General features: G+C 50.8%; 1 protein-coding gene across 2 annotated transcripts in view; it reads left to right on the top strand.

The window, feature by feature from the left end:
* ADRA1B (adrenoceptor alpha 1B) overlaps nucleotides 1-25217 on the top strand; it is an 82516-nt gene that overhangs the window by 25786 nt on the left and 31513 nt on the right. Inside the window, exons 2-4 of one of the 2 annotated variants that reach the window (XM_045827952.1) lie at nucleotides 4436-4546; nucleotides 17610-17673; nucleotides 18197-19342. In XM_045827952.1, coding sequence (XP_045683908.1) covers nucleotides 18394-19342 — 949 coding nt within the window. In that variant the 5' untranslated portion in view covers nucleotides 4436-4546; nucleotides 17610-17673; nucleotides 18197-18393. The remainder of the gene's footprint in view (nucleotides 1-4435; nucleotides 4547-17609; nucleotides 17674-18196; nucleotides 19343-25217) is intronic. The other variant, XM_045827944.1, reaches the window with a different exon arrangement.

Raw genomic sequence — 25217 nt, 5'->3', positions numbered from 1 at the left:
TGATGTTACCATGGCTGTATTGACTGTTTTGCGTGGGACTTCTCACTATCTGATGCTAGTATCAATGATGAGAAGCTAATTAGAGGTTTGGGAGGGAATCATTCTGAAGGCAGATCTGAGCTCTACTCACTTTAGTGCAGGAAAGCAAATAGATTTTGGTTCCAGTGCCAGCTACAGTTGAAAACTGGGAGCAACCTAGAAGGTTGAGAGAAATTCTGAGATTAAGTCTGAGCTTAGCTGGAAAGAGTAGCATAACTGACAGGCAATGCCTGTCACGGGCACTGGAGGGAGAAGTGTCACTACATGTGACAAGCAGTTGCCATCCCTGCTGAAGAACCAACTCCAGGTCCGTCCTCCTGGGCAGGGCTCCTGTTCTTACCCACACAGGCCGTGCTCTGCACAGGTCTAGAAGGTGCCATTCACATGGATTTCAATCAAATGGAACGCCCTGGAGTTGTGCGGCCTGGAACCCGCACAGCTGTACTGGGCAGCCCTACCCCCACAATCCCTCATGGAAACGAAACCCACGGTAGGAGACGATGACCCAGGCTGTAGAGATGGGTCCTTAGAGGGAAGGTGCTTCAGCGCACAGAGCTCCAAACAGGAAAGAGTGCGTCCTTGGCCCTGCTCTCAATTTGCTGTGTGTCCAGGGGCAAACTCTTTACCTTCGCTGGGCGTCAGCTGTGCAGCTTATGAAATGAGCTACTTAGATCACAAGGTCTCCCCAAATCCCTGCCAAAAGTGTGTGTGGGTGAACTTTGTTGTTGATTTTACTCTGATCCAATATCTCCACCTCTTGTGACTTCATACCCCAATTTTGTTTGGAGGAGCTGCCCACCTCACACTCAACTTTTAAACTGCACGGCAGTCACTACCCTATGGTTCAGCTGAACAGAGCAGTGTGTCTCATCCACCCCGGACCCCCAGCCACAGTGGCTGGTTCCGAGTCGATCCCATAATCCACACAGGGCCAATGAGACTCAAGTCCAGGGATTTTTCTAAAGCTAGCATAGAGATGACCTTCACCTCTCCTATTGGATATGAACGTAGAAGGATGTAGCCCCAAGAAGTGTTGGCAATAATTTGGGGGAGCGTGAAGGGACATCCCGATTAAAAATGGAGCCCTTACCAAAGAAGCAAAATAAAAAATAGAGAACTGTATAGCAGTTGCACTGAGTCCTGTTTCAAGCTCCCCCTGAAGCCAGGCATTCTCTGCTATATGAGGTGTGTCTGGAAAAAATCCAGCCATCATTAATATAACAAGAATGATTTGTGCAACATCGATGTAGCCTGGCAGCCAAGGAGAGTGGACAGGAGCGCACATGCGTGAACAATGTCGACTTCACTGTACTAGTCAGTATGGTCGGTAGATACCCATTGAGTAAACATGTGTACTGTGTGGCCTTCACGTTCAAAATGACTGATGAGTAGAGCAACAAATCTGCATCAGATTTTGCATTTAGCTTGAACATTACTCTGCAGAAATTATTCATATGATTTAGGGGCCACCACTGTGGGCAACTGGTGATTGGCAGTGTCATCACAACACATGCCCGCTCATGCATCGCGTCTCCTGCAGAATTTTTTTGGTGAAACATCAAATCACCAGGGACTCAGCCCCACTACAGCCCAGGTTTGGTGTCCTGCAACTTCTGCCCTTTCCCAAAACTAAAATCGCCTTTGAAAGAGAAGAGATTTCAGATCATCAATGAGATTCAGGAAAATATGATGGAGTAGCTGATGACAATTGGGAGAACTGTGTGAGGTCCCAAGGTACCTTTTTTTTGTAGCAAAGAAAGTTTTTCAAGAAGTTGCCCATGTCCAGACAGGTGAGCCAGCACTCAAAAAAGATCTGACTCCTTGATTACTTCCAGGGGAAAGTCATTAATCATGGTGACTAGGGGAGTTAGGGTTGTGGTCAGAGTCATGTTCTCTACTGATTGGTCAGCACTGGAGTGGGGAGTAGGGGTCAGTGCCTCTGGTCCTGGTGTCAGCCATGGTGTTGCTTCCCTGGCGTCACCACTCTTCTGGGTCTGGAGCTGAGACACAACTGAAGTCTAGATGTTATCGCTAGTTTGAGGACTATGTCTCTGGGGTCCAAGGCTTTGTTCCTGAGATTGTTTGATGCTGATCAGAACCTCGTTGTCCTGAGGGCTTGATGATTAAAGGAACAGACTTGCAAGGGAGAAGGAGGCAGGTGAGCCAGTGTGCTGGATGAGGCCAGTTTGAATCAAAGGAAAGAAAGGAGAAAAGTTCACATTAAAGAAATGAAGTTTCTATGTGGTTATATATCCTGGAAGTAAGTGTTTATTTTATTCTAAATTTATTATGATTGTCTCTGTTTTCCTCATGTAAAGTAAAATCCCACTGATTTGGGCTCTACTACATTAGGCATTTCAGAATGCAACATGTCAACATAAGAAACTTCCAAATCTGTAGAAAAATTTTATGAGTTTATTTGAGCCAACCAAGGTGCCTACTTTGAAGGGGACTGAGGCGTCATTGTCCTGTGTACAGTGTTTCTTGTATCTTGTATCCTCTTCAGTAAACACCTCTGTTTTTCACAGAATATGGCTGGATACCTTCTGGACAGACCTCATAAACCAATAAGTTCCTTTTGCTTAAGTTGTCTGGTGTGGGCTCTCCAATCAGAGAATCGTAACCAGAAACATGAATTTATGGGCTGAGAGAGAGCGAATATTACACCCTATAACTGGCTGAAACTGGTCCCAGATCACCGACAAGAGCCCAGCAGAAATGGGTCCTGGTGTGATGCCGTGAGATGCTCAGTGTGCGTCCCAGATTCCACGTGAGTGCTGCTCTCACACACGTCACGTGCACATAATGGGACTGGGAAGTGAAATAAGTTATTAGCATGCGTTTCAAGACCTCCACTCTCAAACGAGTGCTGTCATCAAAGCTGTCACCTGGGGAAGGAGGCTGTGATGTATTTCTTTATGTCAAAAATGCTTCCAGTCCCCTTTATGAAGGCCTGCAGACCCAGTGTACAAAACCTCCCATTAGGATGCTCTCTAGGTCAAAATTTCAACAACGTTTATTGACTGTCTATTAGGTGTAAGGGGCTGTGACAAGCACTAAGAGATGAGCAAACAGCAATGAAAAAGCCCAGGACCTCAGAGCATTTATAATTTAGGAGGAAAAAAATAAGGCGTGTGGCCAATCCATCCAAGCATTGTGCTCCTGCTGGCTCATTAAACTAATCTTTAAATGTTAAGTGATTTTTCAGGCACCCTCAGGCTCTCCTCCATCCCGTTTTGGATCCTTCTGTGCTCTGTAGTGAACCCTGTGAGGCACCTCTTTTTAGAAAAAAAGAGGACTTAGAGAATCCTTAGAGGATGGCCCCCTCCTTGTCTGTAGGGACACCACAGAAGTCACCCCAGAAGGATGCGACCATTCTCCCCGGCCAAGGTTTACGATCCAGTGCTAGTCACCCACCCAAGCTGAGGCGGTAATAGAACCATTACGTAGTGACAGCTGATTGGTCCAGGTGTAAGCTGCTGACCCTCAGATTTCCCCGATCCCTTCCATGGGAGTTTTAGGACAAGACTGGTGTAAAGGAGCCAGCTTTTTTTGTGGCTGCTTACACTCGAGAAGTGTAAAAATTAGGACTTTTGTGGTCTTGCATCTCATCATGTGGGTCAGAGGAGAAAAGGGTTTCATTCCATTGGGGGGCAGGGGCCAAAGACGAGATGTGGTACGTGAGGCATTGGCCCAAGTGTCTCAGACCCATGCGTCCAGCTGCTGCTGAAGTCCAGCAGAGGTTTTGAGTTGCTTGTTATATTCAATCAGCAGAATAAGTTTCTGGTTCTGCTTCCACTGAGTGGAGCTAGTTTTCCAGAACCAAGAATCCTTATAAGCACGTGGCCCTGAGAGCTGTCATGTCTTTAAAAAGAAAGACTTGCTAAATACCAACGTGAATTAGTGAACTAGCTATAAAATGTAATTTCAATTCTGTATCATTCAGCTTCCTTAAAGTCAACCTTGAGAAAAATCCAACACCTTTCTAAAAGCTCCTTAAGGGATTTCTTGTTCATCCCGGCCGTCCTCAGCACCTAGTAGATGCGGAAAGAATAAAGTGAAGTTGAAGCCATTTGACACCAACGACTGGCATGCTCACTCCTGGGGCTGCCCCGCACTTGAAATCCCGCCCTGGCGACAGCCCCCTGTTGCACGACTGGGCCCCCTGCGCAATCAGTAGCACTGTTGACGGCAGAGTCTGTGTTTCCCCCACCTTTGGATTTTCCTCTCAACCCAGCACAGCCTGGCAGAAAGCTCAGCAAATGTTTGAGCCATAAATGAAGGAGTAGATGAAATAGGGCCTCAGTGCCCCTGTCCATAAAATGGGAGCCTCGAATATCTGCCTTCTGAACAGTCTGTGTGAGGGAGGAATTACTCTCAGTCTCTCCGCCTGTAGGAGCTGAGGAGGAGGAGGGCTCTTCCTTCTGTGCCACCCACAGGTGTCTGCGCCCCTCCCGATGAGTCATCTGGGAGCCAGACGCCATCCGTCTCGGACAGAACCTGTCAGGTACTTGCTCCGGAGCAGCAGCGCCATAAATCTGTGCTGCATCCCCTGCGGTTACCTAGGGAACACTGGGGCACAGCCAGGAAGGGGGCACTGCAGCCAGAGAGGGCTCTGGCCAGTGTCCAGGCCTCTGGGTGACAGCCCAGCCGGGAGGGGACTTCCCACTCCCTAGTTTGGAACCGGTGTCCTGTACCCTGCAGAGAGCAAGGTGGCTCCCAGCCAGGAGCACCTGGAAAGCACCAAGGTCCCCCTACCAAACATTCAAAGAGGCAGGAGGGATCCATTAGCACAATGACTGTGACAGGAGTCGGGGCAGCTGGAGTCAGGCCCTGCGTTTCACTCCTTCACCTTCACACAAACCGTCATAGCGGGTCCCTCCCGCGCCCTGTGGGTGCGGAGACTGAATGAAATGGTGTATTAAACCGCTTGGCAACAGCCCTGACCACAACAAACAATCAATAAAGCAGCTGTAAATTTAACTGTTGTTGCTGGTATTGGTGGGACTAGTAGTACCTTACCCTCACTGAAATCTCTCAAGCAGTATCCCACTTTACAGATGAGGAGGCTGGGCCCAGGGAGACTAAGCAACTTGCTCAAAGGCCTTCTATACTAAGACCTGGACCCACTGGTAACGGGCACCAGCTACCCTGAGGCTTGGGTGTTATGCTCTCGGGAGTAAGCCCTGTGCGAGTGCGTGGGAAGGACGGACAACACCCTGCAGCTCTGCACAGCTCCACACCCATACTGGTGCCCTCACCGTGGTCGCACGGTGGCTGGAGACCTTGCTCCAGGTCCTACCTCTCTCGTCTTCAAGTCTCACGGCAGAGGGGTCCCTGAGCTCCCACTGGCTCTCTTTGGGTTAGGGTCCCCCCACGGAACACAGGAAAGTCCTAGTCTGGGTCTGCGAGGTGGGTGACTGAAGGGACAGCGTGGGTACTGAGGGAGGGGTCTGAACAAGATGCACATGTATGTGTGTGTGTGTGCACACACATGTGTGTGTAAGATCTAGAAAACATTTGCCAAAATGTTTGCAGTGATGTCCTCTCAGGAAAATAGAATAAAGGGCAATTTCCTTTTTGTTTTCTATACTTTTCCATAGTTTTACCAAAAGCACAATTTACTTTGGTAATTATTTTAAAAAGCAATTTTTCATTTGCCTAGTGATTAAATAAAGTAAAAAATATATTATTATATTAAGTATATTTATTTTTGAAAGTATTGAGCTGGACATTAGGGGCTTCGGTCCTGGTTCTGGCTCTGGGTGACCACGGTCACCTCACTTGTCTGGCCTCAGTTTCCTGTCTGTGAAATGGGGGCAAGGCTACACAGTTTCTGAGGTCCCCTCCAGCTCTGACCCTGAATGTGCCTCTCCTGCGTGCACACAGCAGGCAGGGGAGTGGGGGTCAGCTGGATCCTAGGGGACCCACTTGAATGCAAAGAGAGTAATTGTTTTCAAACAGAAACCAGTTCTGAATGCAAGTGGGTACTCTTATGAAGTCGAAAAAGTTTCTTCACAAGTTGAATATGCTCCCCAGAACCACAAAGAGAGCACCCCTCCTCTGTGGAGACCAGCTCACCTACTCTGGCCCTGAAAAATCTCCCCCTCCACTAGAGGGAAGAAGAATTAACATGGCCGAGTGGGCCTTCTGGGTGTCAGGCCCAACACAAAGTGCATTATACACAGAACCTAATTGAAACTCATAGCATTTGTGGCTGCCATCATTTGTTTGGCAAGCAACAAGGTCTCTAGGAGTATTACTTAATTCCCATACTGCGATTAAATATGAGTACATGGCACCTCCATAAATACCATAAGAGGAAACATCAGTTTTTATTCATCTTTGCACGTCCCTCAGGCCCTAACAGCGGGCTCAGGAGACAGTTGCTGATCAGTAGGTTCCTCCCCCATCATCAGGGCTGCTGGGGCTCCATGGAGGGTGGTCCCTAACATCAAAGGTTTCACCAGCTCATTGGAGCACACACCTTTGGCTAAAAAAGTGATGAGCTTAGTTCAAATTAAAGGGGAAGGGGAGGGGCAACCGATTAGGTAATGATCCACCGTTGGCAGGAAGCCATCCCTTTGAAGAGCTGCCCTAACACCAGGCCCTCAAGAAACAGGACATTGGACTGGTGTGACTTTGACCAGGAACAGGAGGTTAGACAAGGTCAGGATTCGCGGTGGCTGGAGGCAACGTGAGAGCATTGGGACCGTGGGCATAGGTTAGAGTTGAAAGGAACAGAGACTTACAGAGAGGAGAACAGATCCCCAACATAAAAGGTGCTGCAGTAATAGGAAGATTAAAGAAATGGTAGTGAGAAGAGACAAAGAGACAAACAGAAAATGTAAGGAAGCAAACCTCCTCCTGCACAATTTTGCCCACAGGAAGCTGTGGTTTCAGGCGTAGATGGGCAGATGGGATCAAGTAGGCTCAGCCAAAAAGACCAAAAAAAAATCACAAAAAAGAAAGCTCGTTGAAAGACAACAGTTTCACAGATCTTGCTTTATTTTGACTTTCAGTTAAGATTGCAATCAACCTGCCCTTTTCATTCATTCTTTCACTCATTCACTCATTCATTCACTTAGTATTTAATAAATATTTATTGAACGCCTATGATTTATCTATCACACACTGTGTTAGGCCCTCGGATGGGCAAAAAGAAACCCCTGCTCTCACTGTGCCTGAAGCCCAGGGAGGGGGGCACACGGAGGCTCTGGAACCCCAAACCAGGGTGAATGCTGTGAGGGAGAGGGGTGCGGTTTTCTGAGAGCGGAGAAGAAAGGCACCTCACCTAAACCGAGGTGGGGAAGAGCGAGACCGTCTTTCCCTGAGGAAGTGATCCTGGTTTGAGCTGTGACAAACAGGAGGGTCCCTGGCAAGGAACAAGGAAGAGCCAGTGGAAGCCAAAGTCATTTTTAATGGGTCCAGCCGAGGCAAGACTAACAGACAGGTCAGAGAAACCTGGGTTTGAGGCCTAGACCCTACAAGAACCCTCTCTGTGAGACACGCAGCCAAGTCATTTGTGCTTTCTGGGCCTCCATTTGATGATCTGCAAAATGGGGGTGATGGGCTAAAATAATGTTTCCCAAAATGTGGTCTGCCAGCCTTCTGCAGTGGAATCATTTGGGTGACTGGTGAAAAGTATAAACCCCTGGAGCTCACTCCAGACCTGCTGTGGCTGGGGCCCCCGGAATCTGAATTGTAAGGCCCCCTCTGGGTGGCTCGTGCCCAGGGAGACTTGGGCATCTCTGGCCATGTGGGCCAGACCTCGGCCTGCTCAACGGCTGCACATTTCTTTCTTTTCCATTCCTCGGCTCGCAAGAGAGCAGCACCAAGAAGTCATAGAGCGGGCCATCCCCCAGACGGAGCAAAGGAACATTCTGAAGTTCTCAGGTGACAACAAAGGACTGAACTCTCACACCTAGAGCTGCTTCAGGGACAAGTTCCCCAGCCTGACTTGAGAAAAAAACCCTCCAGACTAAATACTTTTTTCCTTCTGACTTCTCCACTCAGCCCCTGGAATTTGATTGAAAATAGATGTATATTCACTGGAGTCTGTTCTCTGCCCTTGTCGCTCCTTCTTCCCTTTCTCGTGGATCTGGGCCTCTCTGTGATATTGGGGCCAGGTGGAGGTTTTTGTGCGACCCCTTTCCTTCCCTGTCTTTCTAGGGCATGAATGGTCGGCCTCTGGTGTGATGGTTTATAGTCTGTGAGCCTCTTTGGTCTGATTCCCGAGGAAAGTCCCTGTAGACACTAATTGTACAGTGACGGAGAGTTATGGGCTGACAGCGCGCCGCCTGCCTGCTGGACTAAGCTGTCTCCCTTCCCCTGCGCACAGAGAGCTCACAGGGCCCACTGCCCGCCACACCCCAGGCCCCGGGTCCATCGGCACCCACACTGGCTTTGTCTCTAATCCTTCCAGGAGTTCTCTGCATGAAGAAATATTTCCAGCAAGTCTGAGCGCTCTGGGTGTGGTAGAGGCAATTTCAGAAATTGTGTCTCAAAGACCAGATATATTACTTCTGCCTACCTAGGATTCTTGTATTAAAATGAGATAGTGTATGTAAAGCCCACGATGCAAGCCAAGCCCACAGAAAGTTCTCAACAAATGTTAGCTGTTGTTATTTGTATCAATGTTATTTTTCCAGCCAATGGGTTTTTTTTAGGACTATTTTTACATGAGAAAAAAAACGGAATCCATTATATCAATTGGCAAGTAAAAGGTTGGACGATTCACTGAGCAGCCAACTAGGAAAATCTGTACCTTAATACTCTAGACTCTGAGACATCTGTTGTATATTTTTATGAGTATACAAAGTACCAACAATGACATATTTATTGAGAGCTTCCTGGGTGCCAAAGCCTTGTTGAAACCTGACAGTAACTCAATGGGATAAATATTATTAAAATACCCATTTACAGATAAACAAACAGATGGAAGTTTAAATAAATGAATTAACCTGCCTGAGGTCACAAAGCTAGGAAGTGCCAGAAACTAAAATTTGGTCTGAAGTTTTAATGAGCTACTTCCTTTGGTCTGACTGGCATCTCTCAGGCTGTCTTTGGAGTCTGGATTCTCTCTCTCTCTCTCTCTCTCTCAACAGTTGGTTATCATCATGGGGTCAATAACTTTTGTACTCCTTAAAGACAATTATCAAATCAAGTCTTCCACTCTTTTTCTCGGAAAACTTGAGATCCCAGCCTGACACACGGCCTTGAGCGCACTTGAGTTTCCCGGCAGCAGCTAGGAGGGGAGATAGAACCCTTGGACCCCACCCCAGAGAAGGGCCCTGGTTTGCACTGGGCAGCAGCACACGGCCCAGGGCAACTTCCGCCTCCCTGAATCCACCCACATCCCCAGCTCGCTGGGGTTTGCCCAGAAATTCCCACAGTTTTGTTTGGCTGCAAGGTCAGCCTATAGCCAGATTTGGGTAATCGGGGAGGGGGGGCGGTGAAAAGTATGGATTTTGAGTCAAACCGCCTCTGCCCTAATCCCATCTCTGGGTAATCTTGGGCATGTTCATTCATCTTATCCTCAGTTGCCTCACCTGTACCCGGAGCCGACGATGTCTTCCACAGACGTGTTGTTTGGAGGACTGAATGAGCTATTGCCTGTGAACGAGCTTAGCGCAATGCCCGATGCATCATGGCCCTCAGTCAGTCATATTTATTTAACATAGGGCCAGGGGAAGGGGGCGGTGCCTACCTCTCAATGGACAGCTCTCCAAAAGGCAGGGGAAATACCTGGAAGCCCCTCCAGGAACCTGTGATCCCTAGCGTGCAGCTAACTGCCACTATACAAAACTGCTCCTGTGCAGAAGTTTCCACAAAATCTCCCTCAAACTCCACCCCCCAAGGACAGTCTCACAAGAGGCAGAAAAACTAAGGCTCCTCCTCCCTCTCCTTCATCTTTTCAGGACTGCAAAGGCAACCTTCCAAATCTGCTGTTTTGGCATCCAGTAAACAGCTGAGAAACGCTGGGCATTTCCTGTCCCAGCATTCTTCATACCCGAAGGAGATGGGCAAGGAAAACTGCCTTTCTCACACTCTGCCCTCCTCTGCCATGCCCACGGAGGCCCCAGAGTGATGTACACACAATTTTCCGAGTATGCCCCACCCCGTCCAGGGCCCCACCCTTTCATCTCTGCCAGAGAGCAGAAGTCACCCACTGATTCACTTCCTTGCCTCACTCCCCAGGGGCCTAGTCTGTCCTCTCCAAAGCTGGGCTCTAACATTTTATCCAGATACAATTTTTAGAAGCCCCTAAGGAAAAAGGTTTCCACTGCTTCCTGTAGACCTTTCTGAACTTGGGGGCTACCACAAGTGAAAATCCTCCAAAAGGGTTGGATGGTTTGGTTCAGAGGGCCACAAGAGAGGAAGAAGAGGAAAGATGGAGAAATTTGAGACCCACATCACACATTTTATTTGTTTCCTTATTTAACTCGTATCTCTGTTCAGTGTCAGACACGATTCTCCGTGCATCCTCAGATGCACATCCCCATTATTTATCTTAGACCGCAAACTCCGGGAGGACAAGAAGGGCCGGCGCCCATTCACTTTATTCAGTGCAGGTTCCCTTCCGTGATGAATGGGGGAACGCTGCATTGGCTCTGTTGCCCAGGACTGAAAGAGGTCACACTGAGATACAGTTAGCACCAGGAGAGAGACCCGGCAAACAAAAATAAGTGGTAGAAGGGTGAGTATCAATTAATCAAGGGGCCCCGATGGGAACTTGGCACCGAGGAAGAACCCTGTAAGGAATTCAGGAAAAGTGTGGAGTAAAGCAGTGTGTCCACAGCTTGCAGCAGCTTCTCAATGAGATCTAGGGCCTAAAAAGTCAGAGAACCAAGGAACAGCCCTTTCCCTTATGAAATGTAGAGTAGGAAGGATAAGAGTAATGCATATACAATCACAGAGGACATCAATCTAATAATAGGAGCTGTTTGAGGTTGAATTTTTTTATGAGCCATAAAAAAATGCCCCAGCCTATGCATTACTAACCCCTTTAATTATCACAACCACCTACTATGCACATTATCTCAAGAAATAGAAAGCATTATCCCCAGGTCTCACAGGAAAAAGTGGAGTCCTAATGAGTTTGTGTAGCTTGTCCAAGGTCATACACCTGGTCAACTAAAGCTGGGATTCAAACTCAGACCCTGCTCCAGACTGCAGAAACAGGTGATCACAAAAAAGAGTCATGCGGCAGAATCAAATCCCCAGGCTGCTGACACTGGCTGTGCTTTAAGCAAGCCCCTCCCTCTTTCTGGGCCTTTGTGCCCTCCCATGTAAAATAAGAGGGATGACCTAGATCAAAGGTCAACAAACAATTTCTACAAAGGGTTAGAGGGCAAATATTTAAGACTTCACAGAGCACAGGGTCTCCAGTGCAGCTACTCAACTCTGCTATTGCAGCAGGAAAGCACCCACAGACATCGTATAAGGGAATGGTTGTGTTCCAATAAAACTTTATTTACAAAAAAAAAGGCACAAGGTGAAATTTGTTGCAAGGGCTGTAGTTTGCTGAGCTCTGGACTAAGCATCTCTAAGGTCTTTCTAATTCTGAGATTCCTCAAGTCCACAATCCTAACTGTCGCAGTGCAGCCTTGAACAGTCAGCCATAAGGAGTCTATTGCCACAAGTTTTGTTTTGTTATGTTTCACTTTAACCTTTAATGGTTTCAGCTCTGTGATTAGAAAGTACATTCTGGCAGGGCGACCCAAAGGCAGCTCGGGAGAGTTTCAGTGCCAGTAAAATCTCCATTGGCAGCCTGCCCTCCGTGTCAGGTATGGAAAATGACATCGGCCTTGCGGAGACGTGGTGCAGTCACACCGCACACCCAGCTCCAACGAGGCCACGACCTGGAGACCTCTCCCTGGTCAATTTTGGGGTCACCATGGATTCCTGGACAAAGGGATAGGCAAAGCCCATGGGCATAAAGGGACAACTGGAGTCATTCAAGAAAATGCTGCACTGTCCCCCTGGCCCTCGTCTCTGCAGCACCTTGGGCCGATGTGGGCAACCTGTTTATCTCGTCCTGCCCCCCCAGGGAGAACAGACCCATTCTCCAGCTCCAGAGTCGGCAGGCTTTCCACACTCCACACTCCCGTGCCTTGTGCCTTCACACCCCAGCCCCCAGTTCAGGGCTCTCCCCAGGCTTGGAATGTGAATGCGGCCCCCCCCGTGTGACGTAGCAGTTAAACTTCACCGGCCCACTGCAGAGGGCTGCTCCCGAGCTCCCTACCTTGCCAGGGAAGGCTGTGCAAGAGAATTTCTGACTTGGGGGAATCCGTGCTCAACAAAGATTGACAAACTGTGATTACCAGAGAGCGAAGCAGGCTTGCCCCGAGGGGGCTGAAACCCCCCACTCCCAGACGCCTCTGGCCTTTGGAGGCAGTGAAAACGGCTCTTCTGCAGCCAGTGCCCCCTGCCCGGGAGGAAGCGTGCCTCTCCTCCTCCCTCCAAGTTCCCGGAGACCCCAGTGCAGCCCATGAAACAGATGCCTCCCACCTCCAATTCCTTTTTTCACTTTCAGCCTCATTCACTGGGTGCTTTGTATTCCAGCTGCACCAAGTGCTGGCCCAGTGGCCTTGGGCAACCATTCTGAGACTCGGTTTCTTCGTCTGTAAATGTCAATAATAATAGCACCCACCTCATAATGTTACTATCAGGATCAAATCTGATAATGTCCATAAGGCATTTTGGGCACCCAGCCAACACTCAGTCACCCCTAGCCGGTGTTATTCCCATCCCTCTGCGCTAGGCGCTGCGCACTCATCCCTGAGTCCAGCCCTCACCGCAGCCCTCTGAGGCGGGGCCCGTTAGGGTCTTCATTTCACAGATGAGGAAACTGGGGCTCGGGCTGCTCAGAGAGATGACTTGCCCAAGGACACACAGCTAATAAATTAGTGGAACTGGAACATATATCCAGGCCCGTTGGATGCCAGAGTTCAGGCTCTTAATCACTTTACTCTCCTGCCCAAGGTCATTTAGCAGCTATTAAATGAGGGAAGCGGGACTGGCCTCCAAGTCGGCTCTCAGACTCTCGGCAGACCGGTGCCGGCCGAGGAAGGCGGCCTGAGGAGCTCCCCTGCAGGGCCTTCTGGCCAGGACAGCGCTGCCTGCCGTTCCCTCCCTGGCCTCTGCCTCACTCAGGAACCTGGTCACATCCTGTCTTCTGCTGTGGTTTCCTTCAAGGCGAACCTTCTGCTTGCTTGCTTGCTGGCTTGCTTGCTTTTCTTCTTTCCTTCCTTCTTTCCTTCATTCCTCCATTTCCATTCCTTCATTCCTCCTTTTTTATTTAAATCAGTCTGGTGCAGAGAGAAGGATGCAAGCTTTGGAGCCAGACAGCAATGCTCTGAATATCCATGCTGCTTACTCACTGCATAGGCTTGGTCATGTCACAGAACCTCTCTGGGCCTCAGTTTCCTCGTTTTGTGAAATGGGGATACTTCCTACCTTGCTTTGTTGTGAAGATGTGCGTAAATGAACACGGAGTACCCAGTGCAGTGCCTGGCACGTAGTAGGTACTCTATGAAGAGTGCTCTACCATCCTACTCCTTACCCCTGGCACCAGGATCAGTGCAAGATTGTTTGCTTGATTTAATTAATGTTTTATTCACCCCAGCACCTAGCATGGTGCCTCACATGGAGCAGATGCTCCTGTGTATGGCCGCTCGAATGGAAAACTGGAGAGAGCTAGAGAGGGAGAACCGCGCAAAACCGCACGGCCACACGGGAGAGCTCTCCTCCCAGAGACCCTCTAAGCAGATCTCCCCCAGTGCCCTGGTCTCCCCGGAGGTCAAACTGAGCTGCAGCTTCTCCTAGACGGCTCCCAGAAATGGGAGCCTGCAACATCAGAGGTTTGTAATGTAATCACAGGTAATGAAAAGGTTCTCCTTCTCCAAGCCTCGAGTGAGTCAGAGCTCTGTGCTTGGCTCTGCCCCAGGGAGTACCAAGAAAATGAAATATCGTCTGTATCCTCATGACACCTAAACAAATGGTCAATTCCATGGGTCAGATATCAGCCAGGGGGGTTAAGAGGCATCTCCAGTGATGGGAGGGGAGGAACAGCAAGGCAAGGACCATTAGCAAAGGTTGCTTTAGTGGGGTCCTTGTACGTGGCTGCTGCTTAGGCTAATAATACCTGTTTGCCTGATGGTGGGATGCTTGTCGCGTCTTCGTGAAAGGCACCGGTAAATGACAACACCTCTGAAATCTACAAGGATTTTGAACCTCTCGATATGGCTCAATAACCTCTTCCACATCCTGACACCTGAATCAAGCATAAGTTCTGATCTAGGTAACACACTGTTCTCTCTCAAAACAAGTATAAACCAACCCTGAAATCTCAGATCTGCTCTTTTTCTTTTCCTGGCCTTTTGCCACCATAGAAAAATGTCTGATAGGCTGAGTTTTCGCACTGCAGCTGGTGACTGTGATTATGTAGACACAGCCTCCGTAAATTCAATGGTGTGTTGCTGGCTGTTCAATAGCTGGTGAGATTAGTGCCCAGGGAAGTGGGAAATGGGCCACCGCCATCAGTATGTGGGCTCGGAACTTGCTCTTCATGCTGTCCCACCCTTTCTCTCCCACACCCCTGCCTTTGTGCTAGTCGCCAGCTTCTGCCAACTTCCTGGCATTCTCTTCCTCCTCCCACTCCCCCGGGGAACCAACTAGTTCAAGAGAAGCACCATCATCCTAGACTGAAGAGACACAAGAGTGGTGGGAACTGAGTGTGTGACGCTCCGCTCTACCACCGCTGTGGACGAAGGGGAGAAAAGAGGGCAGCAAGGTGCCTTCAGGGCTCACTTGACCCACCAAGGGAAGCTGATTACCTGGGGCTAAGAGACCTCAAAACACCATCTGGCCCAGCCCCTCTCTCCAGACAGATCAGTATTAGTACACGAGCCACCCGGGAACAGAACAATGTCCCCTCTTCATAAAGACCTTGGCAGAGGGCTGTCCCAGTCTCAGGCCGCCCCCACCCGCCCCCCACCATCTAAGTCCTGCCTGAGTAGCTGTCCTGTGTGGCTTCCCTCGGGGGGGAGGAAGGAGCCCCGCCCTGGGGGCCAGGGAAACAGTGTTTGACAGCCAGCTCTGTACCTGGTGCTGGGGAGCTCACCAGTCCCCACTTTGCGTGGACCACCTCCCAAGTGGAAAAGTGACAAGAAAGGGTTCGTTCTAATAGCTCTCGAAGAGTGAAATTGCTATAAATCTGTGAGTCTCTTATTTTAAAATCTTCAAAGCCAACTTAAGCCAGTTTAATTAAAATAGGAAAAAAAAATCCGTTTTCAGGGCTGTCTCTACCACAGATATCTTGATCTCAGGGAACCCCTTGAAATTGTGTGTTTTGTGCATTTGGGAGTCTGTGCATTTGGGTGGGAAAAGATTAAAACCATATGTGTGTGATAACCACCTACCCTCCCAAAATATATATATTAAAAGTAAGGGGGAATTCAGGACCTTCCTCTCTGTTGAGGAGGGACCTTCCTCTATGTTGGGGAGCTGAAATGTACATCGCCCAAGCGGGTCCCCTGGCCCTGCAGGTCAGGGCGTAGAGAGTGTCCAGGGGAGAGGGAGGAAGCCCCAGGCCCGGCTCGTGGACAGGAGACGGAGCTGCGTCAGGCTTTGCTTTTCGGCCTCCAGCCGGCACCGCGCATTGCTCTGCCACGTGCCCACCGGTCACACACACTCGGGAAATGCAAACTCTCTCCGAATCGTGGTTTCCTCGTCTGTCAGTGCAGACGGGTTATACTTCCCTCAAAGGGGTGTTGGGAAGAGTAATGGAAAAGGAGTCAAGGCTTGGCTACCAATAAATGTGGGCTCCATCCCGGCACTCATAGCTCGGGGCCCCCACATTTACTACGTGGAAGTCTGCTCCTGTAACAATCAACCCACTCCCTAGCTCAAATTTATATTGGTGCAGTCGCTATGGAAAACAGTATAGAAGGTCCTCAAAAAACTAACAATAGAATTACCATATGATCCATCAACCCCACTCCTGGGTATCTATCCAAAGCAAATGAAAATAGGATCTCAAAGAGACAGCTGTGGTCCGTGTTCGTTGCACCATCACCCACAGTGTCCAAGATATGGAAACAACCTACGTGTTCATCCGCTGATGGGTGGATACAGAAGATGTGTAGATATACAATGAAGTGCCTGCCATTCAGCCATGAGAAAGGAGGAAATCCTGCCACTGAGAGCATTATGCTAAGTGAAACAAGATAAACAAACAAACAAAAAAGACAAATGCTGTGTAATGTCACCCACACGTGAAATCCGAAAAGCTGGACCCATAGAAAGCTGAGCGGCAGTTACCACGGGTTGGGGGAGGGAAACGGAGATGCTGGTCAAGGGCCAGAAACGTCCAGCTCTGAGATGAGCGAGGTCCGGGGGTCTGATGTCCAGCGTGGGGACCGTAGTTAATAACACTGTGCTGTGTATTTGAAAGTTGCTAAGAGAGTAGATCTTAGAAGTTCTCACCACAGAAAAGGCATAGTAATTAATCATGTGAGTGATGAAGGTGTTAGCTAACAACATGATGGCAACCATTTTGCAGTTTGTAAGTGTACCACATCCACCTGTTATATGCCTTAAATGGATACAGTGTTACATGTCAGTTATGTCTCAATAAACCTGAAGAGGAAAAAGCCACCCCTACGTCGCTTCTGGGGGAGAGGCGTGACACCGCAGCCAAGCGTTTCACTTGGGACAGACCCACCACTGGGTTCAGTCCCCAGCTTCTCTGCGTGGACCCGCACAAAGAGTTAAACTTCGCTGCATCTTGGTGTCCCGTCCACAACACGGAAGGACAGGGAGAAAGCTCCCCCTTCCACAGGGTCATGAGGAAAGGCAGAGCGTGCTTAGAACCCTGTCTCTGCCCAAGTGCCAAGCACTGGAGTGTCGTCCAGGAACATCCGGCTCCCCCGTGGCATCTCTTGGCCCGCACCTTCTTTCCCAAGTGCCGTTTGCCCGCCTTTGGGAGTGTGTCCCTAGAGCCGAAAGTCCGGTGTGGCCAACAGGAAGGAGGAGGGGGATCCAGGCATAATCCAGATTCCCCAGCTCCCTTCCCCCCAGACAGCCCACTAGCTGGTTCCTCGTTTCTTTCAGGTCTTGGCTCAAACACCATTTCAGTGACGCCCTGAGCACCCATCCAAAATTTCAAATGCCACCCCCCCACACACACCATTTCCCCCTCCTAGTTTTATTTTCTGTTATACCTGTCAGCCCACCACACACCTCACAGTGTGCTTACTTTTTTTGTAAGTGTCTTCACCTGTTAGCGTGTAAGCTCCTGGGGGCAGGGGGACACAGGTCTTTGTCTACTCGTTCAGTTGCTGTGCCCACAGCACCTAGAACAGATCCCTGGGCAGAGCATGGGTTCTCAGTTAACAACCTGTTGAATGAAGGAGGGAGGGAGGGAGGGAGGGAGGGAGGGAATGAATGAATAGATGAAGAGAGGCCTTATTTTTATTTTCATGGGAGGTAAAGGATAGGGGCTGGTCTCTCATGTGACTCAAGGCCCTCCCACCTGCCTAACCTTGGAATTCTTCCTCTTTTAGGTGCCGCACAAGTTGCACGTCCCCGTAAATCCGGGGATTGACTCCAGACGCCCCCCCGTTAGAGGTACGCACCCCCACCCCACTTTTTAAAATGAAGAGTGAATAGGAGGGAGAAGAATCCAAGGGGGCCACCTCGGGGTGGGGCGCAAGGGGATCCCCACGCTCAAGTCTCTTTTCCTCACTCCCCCTCACACACGGGCGCGCGCGCACACGCGCGCACACAAGGCTGGCCCTGGGGCGGCGGGGGCGCCGCGTCGGGGTGCGGGCGCCTTCGCTGGACCCGCATTGCCCCCTAGTGCCGCGCGGAGTCAGGGCGCCGGGCTCCCCCGCCTGATGTCACCGGCGTGCAGTCAGCCCAGCGGAGGCTCATTGAAAGCAGACCCTCCTCGGCGCTGGCTGGGCGGAGGCGCCGCTGTCCGCAGACCCGCAGCGGGCCCGGCCGGGCCGGGCCGAGCCGAGCCGGGCGCCCCCTGCCCGCGCCCCTCCTCCCGCGCTCCCTCGCGAGCCCGGCCGGCGCGCCTGACGTGGACCATTAACTTGGAGCTGCCGCCTGGTCCCCTCTCTCCTCCTCCTCCTCCCTCTGACAGGCGAGCGAGCGGCGGTGCAGGAGGAGACGCGCGCTGCCGGGCCGGGCGGGCTGCTTGGGGAGATGACTCCTCGCCGGGAGGGCGCCTCTGGGAAGAAGACCACCACCGGGGAGGCAAAGTTTCGGGGCAGCTGAGGAGCCTTCCCCGCAGCCCTTCCAGCCCCGTCAGCCCCCTGGCTATGGAGGGCGGACTCTAAAATGAATCCCGACCTGGACACCGGCCACAACACATCAGCACCTGCCCACTGGGGAGAGTTGAAAAATGCCAACTTCACTGGCCCCAACCAGACCTCGAACAACTCCAGACTGCCCCAGCTGGACGTCACCAGGGCCATCTCCGTGGGCCTGGTGCTGGGCGCCTTCATCCTCTTTGCCATCGTGGGCAACATCTTAGTCATCTTGTCTGTGGCCTGCAACCGTCACCTGCGGACACCCACCAACTACTTCATCGTCAACCTGGCCATCGCCGACCTGCTGCTGAGCTTCACCGTGCTGCCCTTCTCGGCTGCCCTGGAGGTGCTGGGCTACTGGGTGCTGGGCCGCATCTTCTGCGACATCTGGGCCGCCGTGGACGTCCTGTGCTGCACCGCCTCCATCCTGAGCCTGTGCGCCATCTCCATCGATCGCTACATCGGAGTGCGCTACTCCCTGCAGTACCCGACGCTGGTCACCCGGAGGAAGGCCATCTTGGCGCTCCTCGGCGTCTGGGTCTTGTCCACGGTCATCTCCATCGGGCCTCTCCTTGGGTGGAAGGAGCCAGCACCCAATGATGACAAGGAATGCGGGGTCACCGAAGAGCCCTTCTACGCCCTCTTCTCCTCGCTGGGCTCCTTCTACATCCCCCTGGCCGTCATTCTGGTCATGTACTGCCGCGTCTACATCGTCGCCAAGAGGACCACCAAGAACCTGGAGGCCGGGGTCATGAAGGAGATGTCCAATTCCAAGGAGCTGACCCTGAGGATCCACTCCAAGAACTTTCACGAGGACACCCTCAGCAGCGCCAGGGCCAAAGGCCACAACCCCAGGAGTTCCATAGCTGTCAAACTTTTTAAGTTCTCCAGGGAAAAGAAAGCAGCCAAGACCTTGGGCATAGTGGTCGGGATGTTCATCTTGTGCTGGCTACCCTTCTTCATCGCTCTGCCACTTGGTAAGTCGGGGCCCTGGGCACTTTCCGATCTTGGCTTTACTGATGAGCTTGCTGTAAAGTTTTTTTGTGGGTTTTGTGTTTTTACACAGTCTGTGTGTGTGTGTGTGTGTGTGTGTGTGTGTGTGTAGCCTGGAGAATACTGTTCATCCTGTAAAGGCTCTGCAGATTGGGTATCCATCTAAGACCCAACTCAGGTGTTAGTGGAACACACTAAGGGACTAGTCACTTGAAATAGAACCACAGGAGGAAAAGCTGGTATGTGGAATGACTCATTCAGCAGCCTCAGTTTAATAATTAAAAAGGCCACTGGACTCGAACATCACACCAGCCTTATTTCAGTAGTAATCATGTGTCGGCTAAGGCAGTGTCACGAATGCAGCATACAAAGTAGTTTGTAGTTACCGCAGACGCGGCATTTGGAAAGGAGGGAGGCAGCCTGCACATGGAGAGGCAGCTTTCATTCAGCATTTCCAGGGCTCTTGCAGAGAGCCCACACTGCTCGAGAGCTTTGCAGAGGCTGCGTCTCCCTGCCTCCCCTCGCGGCTTGCCGTCACCCCGGTGCACCCCTCCACTGTGAGTTAATAAGAGCATTTTACAACCCCACAGCCCCGAGGCTCCTTTAAGTTGTCTAAAGCCTGAAATTCGAAAGAGCAGGAAGATGACCTGAGGATCACACATTCTCACACCCAGAAATGCTCCTGACTCTCTGGTGATGTTGTGAAGTCACCAGAATTAAATTATATTTGCCTCTCACCTCCAGCTGCCAGACACCAAACCCTGCTAAAATGAAACTGAGTCCTTCCCCTCCTGTAAAAACATGTCCATCTTCTTTTGTTTGAGAGTCCTCCTGAGTTGTTCCAAAGGCTCCCCGATTGATCTCTTCTAAGGAAGAAGAGGTCTGGTTAAGAGGCGAACCTAGAGGGTAGTGTGACATGCTGTCCACACGGCCCGGGAAGCACTTGTCCCCCCTCTGAGGCACTGGTCTGCTTTGATTTCTCCTCCTGGCTCTGGGGATGCTCCAGAAAAATGAATGGAGGGAGGCGATCACGACAAAGTCATGTGCCCTGGTACCGGGAGAGGTACCGGCGGCTGCATGGCACGGACCACACACACCTGCAGTCGCACCAGCGGCTCGGGTAGAGCCCGACACAGCGGAATTCCTCAAGTAACTGAAATCCCGAAGACACACTGCTGCTTTCAAGAGAGAGAGACAAATGGAAAGAAAGCAAATTGATATCGGGAGTTTCCCTTTAAAAAAGATAAAGGAAAAAGGCTGTTTAACCTTCTCTCCACAGTGTCATTTCTAAGGCCGGCTAATGCCCATCAGAAGTGTTTTCGGTGTGTTAAGTGGACAGGGTTGGAAGGTCTGCCCTCCCCCACCCCCCACCCCCAGCCAGGAGTGATCACATCTCACTGCAGAGACTCTTTCTTTTCTTTCCCAAGGTCTCGGGGTCCTTTTGCAGGCTTGTTGGGTTAAGGTGGGTGACATTCATACTGCATTGGGCCATACAAAGATTGTGATTGTATGTGGAAGTGATATGGCCACTTATTATTAGCTAAGTGACCTTGGGCAAATGACCACTTCTCTGTGGGCTTCAGTTTCTGCATCTGCATAATAGGGCCAATTACGATTTGCTCCATGGGGTTCGAGCTAATACATGCAAAGGACTTAGTACAGTGGTGCACTGCTGATGCTCAGGGAAAGTTAGCTGTTAGTACTACAAACCCAAGCCCAGCCAACCCCTCAGCTGTAACTGTGTGCTTTCTCCTTCTCTACCCATGTGCCAACCCCACACCTGTTACTAAGGCTCAGGAGAGAACTGGGTCCTTCTTCCCTCTGCTCCTGCCCCCTGGCCTGCAGAGGCTAGGGCCAGGGCATCCTCAGCAAGGAGCAGACCCCAGCAGGAGGCACGGATGGGTCAAAAGTGCAGGCTCTCACTTAGGGGGCAAGGGAAACAGCTCCAGATAGGAGACGAGGCTGCCGGCCTGTTGAAATGCTCCAGGGCTCAGGAGCACCCTGGTTGTCACGAGAGCTTTCCTATCAGGTAGACCTGTGACCTTAGACTTGTCGCTTTACCTCTGTGGGCTTCACATCCCGCTTCCAGGGAGCCACAGGGTTGGACTAGATCAGGGCTCTCAAACTGCAGTAAGTATCAGAATCATCTGTGGAACCTGATAAACTTCCAGCTGCTTAGGCCTGACCCTCAGAATCGGACTGAGTAGATCAGGTGGACCCCAGGAGTCCATGCGTTTAACCAGCCTACCAGGTGATTCTGAAGAGTCAGTCCACCAACCAGGCTTGGACAGCCACTGGTGGGACAACCCCCTGGCCCCCTGCAGGCTCCAGCCTCCTGGAGGCCGCAGTTTTAAATGCTGCAAAGCTTAGCCCTTCCATAGCCCTGCTCTTGGTGGTGCAGGATGCTGTGGCCTCTCTCCGGGCCCTGCTCCTTAGGACCACCCTCAGTTCCTTCTCACTCACATTCTCTCCACTTTTCCCTCTGCAGAGACCTTATCCCCCTCACATCTCAGGTCCTTGGCTTCCACGCCATTGAAAGTGGGGCATTCTTGCCACCGTGACGCCCTTAGAGCTTGTTCCTCCTCTCCTTGCCGTGAAAGCATCCATGCCATTGTCTCCCTGAGGTGTCCCAGTGTGCCATCCCTGCCCCATCCCCGCCCACATCCTTCTCCCATGGAAACCCAGGCCTCAGCTGGTGAGGAATCTGGACTCCAGGCTTTAGGTTTGGGATGGACTCCGAGAGGTACCCGTGAGCTTCAAACAGTGAAGGTACCTAACTAACGTGTTCTTAGTATTCAGCAAGAGCATCCAAGCAAAGCCAAGATGTGGGTTTCTACCTCTTCTGAGTTCAGATAACACCCAAATAAAAGTAGTGCAATGTAGAACAATAACCCCTTTGGAATCTGAAGAAGGTTCCAAATTCTAAATTTTCCATGAAAGGCTTTCCACTCATAAGGCGAGAAAGCAGATCTGGGGAGACAGTGGTTGGCAAACACAAACGCAGGTAGGAGTAACTTCCAACTGGTGACTTCCAGGGGCCAGATGGCGGGAGATTTCCATAGCCGTGTTTGTCTTCTCCGTGGGAGAGAAGGGTTGGGATTCCTCTTGGGAAGGAGGGCAAAGAGCCATGCCCCCTGCAGGGTCCTGGTCAGGGGCCCCATTTGTTTACCTTCCTCCCTTGTTTGTATTTTTGGGAACAGGGTTGGGCTGCCTGCAGAGCGGGACCTCCCACCTCCTGCGGAGCCCTCCCCACCTGTACCACACTCCCTAGCTCCTCCCCACCCTTTCCCTGAGGCCTCAGACCCAGTCGGGCCAGGGACCAGCTCTTACTTACTCGGGAGCAGGGATGGACTCCACCAAACAAGGACCTCTTTATTCAGCCCCTGGAATCAGGCCACGCAGGGACAGGGAATAATTGGAATATAATATAGCAGCATTTCTACCCATTGGGTCACGCGCAAGATGTCCGCGGAATCTCCGGCCACCCGGCACTGTAATGAAGCCAGCTCCCACCCGCCCCGGGGAAGGCCCGGTCAGGGTCTCAGAAAGAGGCTGGTCTATTGAGGGAGGCACACTGCACTGGGGAGAAGGATGGGGTGGGGGGTGGGGGGGTTAGGGGATAGCAGGAAGCACTGGGGAGCCAACTGGTCGCTGGGCTTAGTGTGTTACTTAGAAAACTCTGGAACCTTGCCTTGCTCCAGATCTTTCTTCCATCTTTTAAAATGCTGAGAGGCACCAGGAAGCCATTATTGAACTAACTGCTTTCCCCTCCAAATAAATGAAGGTCAGTTTCAAAGAAACAGTTGTACTCTCTATATACTGGAACCAAGCAGGAGCTCCTCTCGCCGTTGGTTTGTTTCTCCAGTCCTCTTGTTCGCAGCGGGGCCGGTGCGTCCCCTCCTCCCACGAGACACAAGGGAGGGTGCGGGTCCCGAGATGACTCAGGACAGAGCCGCCCCACAAACACACACTAATCCTCCAGCTCGGAGGTTTCAGAACATAAGGATTTGAGTCGCTCACAAGGAAAGTCACTCGTTTGAGTGAGAAGAAATTTTTACACATAGGGAATCCTTCCTGGAAGAGGGAAATCCTACTGAAGAAATATATATTTGATCCTTAATGAAATCATTCAGACTTCCTAAAGCATCTACTGTGTGCCAGGCACTATATTAATTACTGGGCTGTTGGGCCAAAGTCAAACATGGCTCCCGCCTGCAGGAGTCCTACAGCCTAGTGAGATCTTATTATCATGGAGCACATCCTGTAAGCCAGACATTCTGTTAGGCCCTCCACAGACATCATCTCATTAATCCTCACAGCTGCACTGACAGCACCGAGTAATTGCTCCATGTCTACAGATACACATACCGAAGCTCAGAGAAGGTGTCTTCTCGCTCAAGGTCGCACAGTAAGGAACTGACGGCACCAAGAGCTGAATCCAGGTCTGTCAGAACAGGCACCAGCCTGCTCTACTGCACCCAGGAGATGTCCGGTCCCAAGCTGCTCTCATTGCAAATGCTCTCCAGGAACCCCAGAGCCACCTTGCCAAAAGGTGGTTATTGTACTTCTGTTACAAATCCCTACCTTTTCACTCACCCCTGAGGAAAAGATGCACATACAAAGTGTCAGGGAAGTTCATCCAACATTCCAGCCTAGGGCTGGATTTTCTCCACACCTCCTGCACGGCGTGGGATGTGGGTCTCTCAAGGTTGGGCCTTTTGCCATTCACTCACTCCCTCATTTCACTGAATGAGTATGTATTTATAGCATGCCTACTATGTTCAGGCATGTGCTAGACATGTAGTGATGAGCAAAACAGCCATGTTCCATGTTCTCATAGGATTTAGTTTTAGTGGGAAACACAGATAATTTGAAAAACCCATGCACACAAACGTGAATGCAAATGTGATAAGTGACTTGAAGAAAGGGGTGAGATGCTATTAGAGGTCTATAGCGGGAATCAGAATGTCATAGGGGTCCCTGAGTGACATTTAGGGAGAATCCTAAACAGTTTGGAGGAGCTCACTCCGTGAAGGCAGCGGGTAGAAGAGGAAGGGTCTAGGCAGAAGGCAGGGCACACGTGCAGGGCCTCAGGCAGGAGCTGGCAGAGAGCTAACAGAGCCTGGAGAACAGAGCGGGGCAGGTGCAATTCCAGACTGGAGGTGTGTTCAGAGGCCAGGCCATGCAGGAACTTAGGCCAAATTTAGTTTTATCTTAAGTTGCATTGGCCACTACTGAAGGGTTCAAAGCTAGCAAGAGATAGGATCTGAATTATGTCTTTGAAAGACAACTTAGGCTCCCATGTGGAATGCAGACCAGAGATGGGGCAGTTAGAAGGCCACAGTCCCAATGAGAGCTAGTGGCTGGTTAGACCAAGCTGATGGCTGTGGAGATGGGGAGAAGTGGACCAATTCCAGGGCTTAGGGTTGGGTTGGTTATGATGCAGGAGGGTTAATGAGAGCAAGAAACATGTCTGGGATGACTCAGAGGTTTCCGGGTGATGAAGGTGCCATTTGTTGAGATGGGGAAGATAGGAAAGGGGGTGGCATGGAACACACAGCCAAGAGAACTCTTCCCAGGATCTTCTTCGGACCCCATTCATGAAGGCCCATAAGACACCACCCTAGGAATGATCTGCCAGACATTCTTATGAGTTGAGTGGTCAGAATGTCCTAACCCCAAAGCCCGAGAGCCATGATCAACAGCTAACCTAGCTGCTCATCAGCAACATGAGGGCTTGGACCACCCCCTGCAGACCTAGTCTATCAGTCTCTCCTGATGGGGTTGTGAATCTTGATTTTTAACAAGTTTCTGCAGGTGGCTTTCATGCAGCCAGCACAGATAGCACCAGTCCTCCCC

Source organism: Phyllostomus hastatus, unplaced genomic scaffold (genome assembly GCF_019186645.2).
Source record: "Phyllostomus hastatus isolate PE091 unplaced genomic scaffold, TTU_PhHast_1.1 phas_contig_150, whole genome shotgun sequence".
NCBI classification, from domain to species: domain Eukaryota; kingdom Metazoa; phylum Chordata; class Mammalia; order Chiroptera; family Phyllostomidae; genus Phyllostomus; species Phyllostomus hastatus.
Note: the sequence above shows the minus strand (reverse complement) of the source record. Positions and strands in the feature narration are given on the sequence as shown.